At 43.3% G+C, this 10,283-nt stretch overlaps 2 protein-coding genes across 3 annotated transcripts; one reads left to right on the forward strand and one right to left on the reverse strand.

The window, feature by feature from the left end:
- Positions 1-1,921: 1,921 nt before the first annotated feature.
- Positions 1,922-6,862, reverse strand: conv (insulin like growth factor binding protein acid labile subunit convoluted). Of its 2 annotated transcripts, none has more exons than XM_032436689.2 (10): positions 6,661-6,862; positions 6,310-6,577; positions 6,086-6,246; positions 5,857-6,026; positions 5,156-5,758; positions 4,845-5,099; positions 4,179-4,790; positions 3,531-3,625; positions 2,583-3,470; positions 1,922-2,528 (listed from the first exon to the last, which is right to left on the reverse strand). In XM_032436689.2, the coding sequence occupies exons 2-10, from the start codon at positions 6,414-6,416 to the stop codon at positions 2,117-2,119; spliced, it is 3,303 nt and encodes a 1,100-aa protein (XP_032292580.1). In that variant the 5' UTR covers positions 6,417-6,577; positions 6,661-6,862; the 3' UTR covers positions 1,922-2,116. The 2 variants fall into 2 exon arrangements, with proteins under 2 accessions (XP_032292580.1, XP_002050878.2); XM_002050842.4 differs by having other exon boundaries at positions 6,655-6,862.
- A 73-nt stretch (positions 6,863-6,935) lies between these two features.
- Positions 6,936-8,866, forward strand: Sps1 (inactive selenide, water dikinase). Its single transcript, XM_002050841.4, has 2 exons — positions 6,936-7,072; positions 7,434-8,866. The coding sequence occupies exon 2, from the start codon at positions 7,448-7,450 to the stop codon at positions 8,642-8,644; it is 1,197 nt and encodes a 398-aa protein (XP_002050877.1). The 5' UTR covers positions 6,936-7,072; positions 7,434-7,447; the 3' UTR covers positions 8,645-8,866.
- Positions 8,867-10,283: the final 1,417 nt, after the last annotated feature.

Raw genomic sequence — 10,283 nt, forward strand, 5'->3', positions numbered from 1 at the left:
GTGCGTGTGTGTGTGTGTGTGTGTGTGGGAGTGACTTATAATTTGCTCAATTTCTTTGTTGCAGGTACATAGGTTTTGTTTTTCTTTTATTCTTTTATAACTTTCACTTTGAGGCGTTTCCGGGGCGTTGATTAAATAATGCTGCACTTGAAGTTGAAATTTTTGTTTTAGTTCACTTTGCTCATCGTTTTTCACTTTTTGTTGTTGTTATTCTGTTGTTAGTTTTTGCAAACTTGTTCTATTTGATTATGTAATTATGACTTGGTCTCTTATTGGATATTGAACTGCGTTACATGCCATGTTTTTTTCTTTTTTCTTTCAGCTGCTGCGGCGTGGTTAAATTAGGCGAAAAGACTTTTTTACATGCGTAAGCGGAGGTAATTCGTCATCCGCAATTCGCACATAGTGGCACACACACACATGCACACATACAAATGTCTGTACAAATATGTACGCACATATGTACATATGTATAAGTAAATATGTACATATATACACAATTAATAGGCGCCACGCTCGCACACAAACACGCGCTGCGAAAGTGTGTAAGTTTTTCGCATGCTTGTGTGTGTGTGCGTGTGTCTGTATGTGCGTATAAGTTTATTGAATGAAACGCGAAAACGCGTTAGTTAAATGTTTAACGAAATTCTTTACGCAACACAATTGGGCCCCAACTAACACACATACACGCGCGCAGGCACTGGCATACACACACACACACAAACGCGCGCACCCAGCGAGAAACCGCAAGCGAATCAAATGTAGAAAACGGAACAGAAGAAAGTGCACGTTAAATCAATGCTTCTTTTGACCTCTATTACATTTTCGTTCTCGTCTTCGTTTGCGCCTTCGCTTTTGACGTCTCCTGCTGCTACTACCTGGAACTTTTTTCAATGCCTCCGTGTTACGGCACAGTTGGCAGCGTGTTTTCTTTTCCTTTAACTTATGTATATTTAATACGTTACAAATTTGAGTATTTCTCGTCGCGATTTGCTGTGTTATCACAATGCTGCTTTAACGTTGAATTTATTACAATTATTAATGCCTGGGCGCTTATAATATTGCTCACAGCAGCGTTCACTTATTATATGTATGTACTTTCTATTGAAATCTCTTTATATAACGGCTCTGATACTGTTATTCGCTGCTGTGCTGTGCGAACACGACACGAACGAACTCAGCGCGACAAGTGAATCTTCGCCTGGCACTGACGTGCGCCGTGAGCCTGTGAAATTTCGCTGAAAATCGATAAGGACACGGGCAAAGTGCCAGCGCAAATGCAAAGGCAGCGCAAAGTCACCAAACTAAAAAGCACAATACACCGAAAACGAGAGCGCAGCCAGTGAAAGTGCACATGTCCTGGCCTAGTGCTGCCACAGTGGTGGCTAACAAGAAAGTGTATAGCTCAAAGTAGAAGCAGATGCACGTCCTCTCTGCTGTAAATCACATTTGATGAGGTTTTAGATTATTGTAATTGATAAAAATTGGAAAAAAGAGTTAATTTAAGCATTGTTTTAAAAACAACATATCAATAGTTTTATAATTATAATAAATTGTATATGCCAAATTTAATTTTCTACAAATTGGCTAATTGAGCCTAAGGCAAAAATTGTCTAATTTGTTATTATTTACCTGAAGTATACATGCTACGGCTGACCGCCAGTGTATACGCACTTATAAGCGTCATCTAAGTTAAAGCTGAGAACGCGAGAGTGCGAGTGCGCATTTGTTTGGCAAGCTTTGCTTTTGCTCAAAGTCCTTGCGCTCACATTGGCGCCGTCGTCATACTGTGACGTTTGCTCGGGCAATAACAACAAACACTCGAACGGTACAAGCCGAGCGCACACGAAATTGCGGCGCTTCGCTGCCTGCTTTGCTTTTGTGTTTTCGCTGTGAATGAAAGTTCGAAAGCATCAGCTGGTTGGGCTTTAACAAATTCTCAATTGTGCTTAACGGCCGACACACACGCACACACACACACACACACACACACGAATCGGTGGCGGCAACAACGGCCAAGTAAACAAATACATGTGCATGGGACGGCGTGCACATGTAAGGTCAGAGCAGAACGCGTCCTTACAGTGTGTGCCAGCAGTATGCACACGCCTACAATTTATTGAACACAATATTGAACGAGGGCAACAAACAATGTTAAAGCTATGTACAATGGGCAGGTAGTCCCAGTCAGCGACTTTGAGGCGCCGGCTCCACTTCTTACGTTAAAGTTGCCAAAGAAGTAGGTCCTGGGCAATTTGAGTGAGGGCAGCGCCTGGCACTGGCCGGCAAACCAGCGGCGCGTGTTGCCCTCACTGTCGCGGGCCACAATGCAAATCTCAGCCGTTGTTAGTTTTGCCTCGCCCTGTGGCAACAGCTCGGCAATGGGTATTTGAGCCGTGCGCTGGTTGTAGGCATAGTCAGCCTGATGCAGCACCTCGTTGCTGCTGCTGCGTATATACACTTTAAAGTCGGCCACATCCGCTATGGCAGACACAAACCAGCGCAGCGTCAGATTACCTGCCTTGTTGCTGCAAGCCAAATGGAGCAGTATTAATATGCGAAGCTTTCTTGGTTATACATACGTTTGGACCTCGCGGAAACGCACATCGGTCAGCTGTTCGTACTCCGTGCCGGCATACAGCGTCAACTCATCTTCTCTGCAGTTTAAATACTCATCGTCCATGTTCAGCAGATACTGATCCTTCGCCAGGCTGGGCGTCTGGCAGAGCACGCTGCTCAAATCATCGCCAGGTGTTGTCTGCTCCAGCATAAAGTGCTTCAGCGGTCGTACATTACAGCCGCAGTACAGCGGATTGTTGGCCAGCAACACCTGACTGCCATTGCGCATGGTGGCCACCAGCGGGGCTGGTATATCCTCCAGGCTATTGTGCCTGAGGTCAACATGCTTCAGCGAGTGTGTCTTCACCAGATTGGCAAAGGGCAAATGATACAGTTGATTGTACGACACATCCAGGCTACTCAGATTCTTGGGCAGATCGAAAATATGTTCCTCGGACATTAGATTGGACAGTTCGTTGTGCGACAGATCCAGCGATTGCAGGGACGTAAAGTTGGATATGACGCCGCGACGCAGCTCATTGATTTGATTGTGGGAGACATTCAGTTTAAGCAGCTTCTTGGTGCCAAAGGTAATATCATAGGTGAGCACAGGCATTTGATTGTAGCTCAAATCCAAGTACTTCAGATTGTAGGGTATATACTGATGCGATGGAAAGGTTTTCTTGGTCACAAAACTAATACGATTGTGACTCAAATTGAGCGTCTCCAGACTGAGCAAATCGTCCAGCACACCATTCGTCTTATTGTCCAGTTTGGAAAGCGCATTGTACGACAAGTCGAGCGTGCGCAGCGAGGGCAATCCAATGAATATATCATTTGGCAGCTGTTGCAGGCCATTCATCGACAGATTCAGCGTGAGCAACTGCAGCAGACCCTCGAACGCACGTTTACTAAAATAAAATGTTACATTTATATACGTGTGTGTGGACTGCAATCGATTGAGCACTCACCTAATGTCGGAGACCTGATTGCCATAGAGATTGAGTTCAAACAAAACGGGCAGCTTGCCAAATGCACTGCGCTCCAATAAGCTAATATTGTTGTTCTGCAAGAAAAAATATTTACTTAATTAGCGGATAAATATTTAAAATAAGAGGCGATAAAAGTTATTACAAAATATACCAAATAAAACTGAATTAATTCGGCACAAAATTGTTTTAATAGGCTAAAGCAAGCTGAATTATTTGCTTGCTGATAAAAGAGTGGCGAGGTGTTTGCTAATTGGGTGTTAATTGAAGCAGAAGCTTATGAACATATTGTTAACTGGTTATATTTTATATAATACAAATAGCCAATATTGGCCTTGAGCCAACCAGCGTAATATTTGTACAAAATGCATGCAACGAAAAATCTTGATAAACCATTAAATTAATCATTCGACAAACCGGTTATAAATTCGTGATAAACAAATATGAAAACAAGATTTAAACTTTAGCCAACAATAACAAAAATGGTATTAAAAATAGTTGATCTATAAGAAATAGTTTGAGCCTTTTAGGTTCCGTTTTAAGACTCGTTTTCAATCAACTTAAGGTTTGGTACATAAATGGATCTTTATACTCTCACCAAATAGAACTCTAAAGTCCCACAATACTTACTTCCAAGTGCAGATATTGCAGTGTGGACATCACTGCGACCGCCTCCATTGGCGGCTTGCTGATGCCGTTGGCCTGCAGCATGAGTCGCTGCACCACCAGCAAGCCCGTAAAGCTCTGTCCATCCAGGTTATCCCCAATTTGATTATAGCTGAGATCCAAGTATATTAGGGAATTCATCACAGGCCAGGTGCCCGCCGGTATGGAGCTAATGTTGTTATGGCTCAAATATAGTTCGTTCAACGAAATTGGCAGCTGAAACAACTTTTCCAGGCTATTGTTGTTTAAATAGAGCTGCCGCAAGCTAGTTAGCTTGGCCAGCGATCCGCGGACTATGGAAGTCAGTTTGTTGTGGCTCAGATCCATCTCCAACAATGTTGGTAATGTGCCAAATGTAGAAGATCTTATCTCCTGCATGCTATTGTGGCTCAGATTGATGGAGCGCAGCGAGAAAAGTGTTTGAAAAACGCCATTAAATATTACAGATATGTTGTTATACGACACATCGATAGTATGCAGCTCATATAGTTTGGGAAAACAGTTTTTGGGTATTTCCGTGATGCTATTGTGTGAAGCGTTCAGCACGCGTAGCCCAGACATGTTCTGAATGGGTATCTGAAAAGCAAAAACTGTTATTATTAATAATATTTTAACTAAGATGTAACTTACATGTGCCAGATTAGTTAGACCATTAAAGCTAAGTTGGAACTCGGAGGCGAAGGTCGTCTCGTCGAAGCTGCGACGCGAAAAGTTGACAAGACGGTTATGGGACAGATCTAGAATGGTAATATTAACGCAGTTCTCAAAGGCGGCGGTTTCAATTAGCTCCAAAGCATTGTGGGATATATTGATAACGGCCTGGTAAATGTCCTTGAACGAGTTCTTCTCAATTTTAGTTATATTATTCTCCGCCAAATCCAGCAGCTGCAAAATTATGAGGTTTATTATTCAATTCTTAATACGTTATTCCCTTTACATACCTCAACATAATTCATTTGCGTGAACATTTGATACTCAATCTTTTTAAGCTTGTTGCGCGCCAGGTCAATTGTGCCGATGCGCGCCACAGAACCAAATGTGGCACGTCCCACTTCTGTGATGGCATTGTCGCTGAGGTAGAGGCGACGCAGAAAACGCATTCCTCGAAAACTATTTGCGTCCAGTTTGCCAATGTTGTTGTGTGACAGATGAAGGACCTTCAGCACCGAATTCCTGGCAAAGGTGCCACGGCTCAGTTCGTTTAAGGCGTTGTGCGAAACATTGCACCAGCCAAGCTTTGTCAGGTCTGCAATATGTTGGGCCTCCAATTTCTTGATTTTATTAAAGCTTATATCCAGCAGCTCCAGTTCACGCAGGTTCTTAAATTGATTCCGTTTAAGGTTCTCCAGTTGATTTCCGTGCAAGTCCAAAGTTTTCAACTTGCGCAGCGGTTGGAATGTCTCCACAGGCAAATCACTCAGGAGTCCATTTGTTAGCCGCATCGTTTCGAGCTTGTTGCTGATTTCTTGACCGAGAAACAGTTCTTTGGGCAGTTGCTTAAACGCATGTCCATCGATTACCAATTGACGGGTCTTGCCCAGTATCTGGCGAATCAATAATATGTATACATTATATGAATATGGCAAAGGGTTTCACAGTTTCTAGTGTTCCTAACTAGGAAATTATCCGCACGAATACTTACGCCAAATCCCAACTGACCAACTTGACTTAGATTCGTGCGCAGCAAATTAAGCTGCTCCAATGTATTGTTCATGCCGTAAAAAACATAGTCCTCAATGGTGGCAAGAGGCGTCTCCTCAATGGTCAGCACACGCGCCTTAATGTGCGCGAAAAGCGGTCCGAAGAGCCTCACTAAAATATTCACATATAAATAAATATTTTAACTACAAAATGGAAAAGCGCTTACGCACCAAAATGTCCTTTATATATGGTCAGCTCCTCCACGGGCAGCTCCAGGGACGCCAAGTTCTGCAAGGCCACGGAAAGCGTGGCCAAATTCGTGTTCTCGCAGCGCACATACAGCCCAGTATCGCTGCCTTTTACGCACAGGCAGGGATATAAGACTTGGGGCCTGTGCATTGGTTAAATAAATATAAGAAATTTATACACAAATAAATGCTCCATAAGAACTCACTTTTTGGGACATTTGAATTCTGGTTCGCCATAAACGTATTCAGTGCTAACCAATGCGAATAAGTGCAGCAGTAAGAAAACAACTGTGCGCAGGCGTAGCTGAATCATGATCCACTTTTAGATTTGTTAATTTGTTAACTTGTTTAACTTGTGGCTCTGTCGTCACCGATTCGCTTTGGCCATGGCAAAAGTAAGTTTGTTTCTTAAGTCTATTGTTTGTGCAGCGTACTAAAACGAGCTTCTATAGCTACTCCGGCTCCGCGTTTAATCTATATAAAAGCAAAAATTAATTATATTTGTTGCCATAAAAGTTAATATTATTGTTTTTTTTTCTTCATTTTCTCACTTTTACTTTTAAGCTGCGCTCGCGCAACAGGTTCCGCTTGTCTTTCTCTCTGTTTCGCTACTGGCCATTGGCTTCGGCTGGCTTTGTTGTTACTATGCGTCGAGGCCAGTTGCCAATGCAATGGCCCTTGAACATTTTGCAGATCGAACATTAAGTAATAATAGAAATATGTAGATTTGCCTAAAATATTTAACTTAATCATATTATTATTAGGCAGACGTATTTACTTAACGACGCGCCACTTTATTTTAAACAAGTTGGCAGTGCTGTGGTTGCCACTGTGACGATAAGCATATCGATAAACCAAACATGCAACTCTATTCAGACAGCGACAGCGGTGCAAAAGCAAATCAACGCGCTAAATAAAAAATTATTGTCCGGTTATTAAGTATTTTATTGCACATTTCGAAGCGAAAACGTAGGTATTTCGTGTTGGTAATGTATTTGAATATTTTGCCGTTTTAAAATCGAGCAAAAATTAGGCTTTTGTAAATTGAAGAAAGTGGACATTGTTCACGTTTTGTTCTTTGACGACGGGGAGAAATACTGACTTCGCCCGATTCAGCCGCCAGCGCGCAAATAGCCAATGACTGCTCGCACTACTCACACACACACAGAATCGGACTAAAAATCAGTATACGTACACGTCTGTTTGCGTGTGTATTAGTGCCCAGGGAGAACGCGAGTTATTTGCTGCCACCCGTTTTATTGGCGGCAAAAAGTGCGTAATTCCAGTTGGAATACACTAACTAATCAAACCATTTGGTTTATTTAATTAGATTTTTGGAATAAAATGAGTTACGCTGCGGACGTACTAAATGCTGCCCATCTCGAGCTGCACGGCGGTGGCGACGCTGAGCTGCGCCGGCCGTTTGACCCAACTGCCCACGATTTGGATGCATCTTTTCGCCTGACACGTTTCGCGGACCTGAAAGGACGCGGCTGTAAAGTGCCCCAAGAAGTCCTGTCAAAGCTTGTCTCGGCCCTGCAGCAAGACTACTCCGCTCAAGATCAGGAGCCGCAGTTTCTAAACGTGGCCATACCCCGCATTGGCATTGGACTCGATTGTGCCGTTATACCACTGCGTCACGGCGGCCTTTGCCTGGTGCAGACCACGGACTTCTTTTATCCGATTGTCGACGATCCCTACATGATGGGCAAAATTGCATGTGCGAATGTGCTCAGCGATCTGTATGCCATGGGCGTAACCGACTGTGACAATATGCTTATGCTGTTGGCCGTAAGCACCAAGATGACGGAAAAGGAGCGCGATGTTGTCATACCACTGATAATGCGAGGCTTCAAGGACTCAGCTCTGGAGGCAGGCACCACCGTTACCGGCGGCCAGAGCGTTGTCAATCCCTGGTGCACCATCGGCGGCGTTGCCTCGACCATATGCCAGCCAAACGAGTACATAGTGCCGGACAATGCTGTTGTTGGGGACGTTCTGGTGCTGACGAAGCCACTGGGCACTCAGGTGGCTGTGAATGCGCATCAGTGGATCGACCAGCCGGAACGTTGGAACCGCATCAAACTGGTCGTCTCCGAAGAGGATGTGCGCAAGGCATATCATCGTGCCATGAACTCTATGTCGCGCTTGAACCGAGTAGCCGCTCGTCTTATGCACAAATACAACGCCCATGGAGCAACCGATATAACCGGCTTCGGCCTGTTGGGCCATGCACAAACTCTGGCCGCCCACCAGAAGAAGGATGTGTCCTTCGTTATTCACAATCTTCCAGTCATAGCCAAAATGGCGGCTGTGGCCAAGGCCTGTGGCAATATGTTCCAGTTACTGCAGGGACATTCTGCGGAAACATCCGGTGGCTTGCTCATCTGCTTGCCCCGGGAACAAGCCGCTGCCTATTGCAAAGACATTGAGAAGCAGGAGGGCTACCAGGCCTGGATCATTGGCATTGTGGAGAAGGGCAACAAGACGGCACGCATCATTGATAAGCCGCGCGTCATCGAGGTGCCCGCCAAGGACTAGATGTTTTCCCTATACATAAGTACAGTAATTTTTAAAAAACTGCATACACGCTCTCAGTTGTAACGCTTTTATGAGTGAACTAAGTTACCGTTTTTTGTAAAGAAAAAGCTTGACTAATTGCATTAACTACAATTTTGATCTTTTATAAAAACCCATGGACACTGCTAAGAATAATACGAATAAATAAAATAACACTTGACTTTTGTCTTGATTAAATACAAAGCAACCGCATTTTATTAAAAATTTAGCCGCCAAAACCAAAAGCTTTTCGTAAACTGCGCAGAAAAAAGCTTTGCGTGCGACCAGTTAGAGAGATGGTCGACAATGGATGCTCTCTGAGCGATTGCTGAGCAGCGAACAACGGGTTCGGTCCACAGTTCATTACGTGAAATGCGAGAGAATGACGTCACACTCTCAGACGTTTGTATACGAACCCCGCTTGCCAAATACAAATTAACGGACTTTATACTCAAATGAACCTTGCTACATTTACATTTAATGGCTTTTAAAATTTAAATCTCGCTGCAATTAGGTAAATATTTTTCTGCACTTCAAGTTAGAAATGTTACATTTAATGTTAAATTCGACTGTTGAAGATTTTAGAGCGAGAGAGAGAGAGAGAGAGATGCGCATGCCAAAACGTAACCTATAGATCAGACAACTGGGCGTCCGATCTGTTTCGATCGTGCTCTGCTCGTGGCAAGTGCAAAATCGAAGCCACAGTACTGCACAAACCAGCGAGGCGCGTACGCGTATAGAAAGCAAAGCTGTTCCGTTACCGTTACGTTTTGTAGTAGACACACGAATACACACTAACAAACCAAAAACACTCACACACACAAACGAATTTCTAAGACTAACGCGCCCGCGCATTGTAGCAATTTTCTTTTGGCTGAACACTGAACCCGTCGCCGTTGCCAGCAATAACCACAACAACAACAACAACTGCAACAACTACAGCTGCAGCAACAATTACGGGACAACAGTCTGCACCAATCATTTTGGGTTTTGGAAAAGTGCACAGTGAGTGCTAGTGAATGACATAGTAAGATTGCATGAATGTATGTACCGAATGTATATATGTAAGAGTGAATGTTTTTGTGTGTGTGTGTGTGTGTGTGTATCTATGGAATCTAGCTATCTCTTGAACTGGCAGACAAGCTTAAACAACAAACTGATGACGGCGACAAACGCACATAGAAACGAGTTTTAGTTTTCCCTACGTATCCCACTGATACTCATTTGTATGGGTAGACGTATCTTTTAGCTTGTGGTAGCTGTATCTATTGTGTGTATGCGCTTGTACGCTCGTGATTGGGGCAGCTAAGAGAAATTCAAATTGTGTTTTCAATAAAAATACGCATTGAATTGCATCCGCATCCTCTGTCTAACCCGTTACCTATGTACATACATATTTACATATGTATGTATGTATTTATATATCCCTTGCGATGATTCATTTGCGGGGCGCACTCGCTTTATATTTTGAATCAAGAGCAACAAAAACAGTATTTCGAATTGAAAGCCAAAAGAACAGTGGCAGTGAACTATTTATAGAATTATTTGTTTTCATACATAAATACATATGTACATGCATACATACATATGTACGTACAAACCAACAACAAATTGTACAGCA

This window comes from Drosophila virilis, chromosome 5, assembly GCF_030788295.1.
Source record: "Drosophila virilis strain 15010-1051.87 chromosome 5, Dvir_AGI_RSII-ME, whole genome shotgun sequence".
In the NCBI taxonomy this organism is placed as follows: domain Eukaryota; kingdom Metazoa; phylum Arthropoda; class Insecta; order Diptera; family Drosophilidae; genus Drosophila; species Drosophila virilis.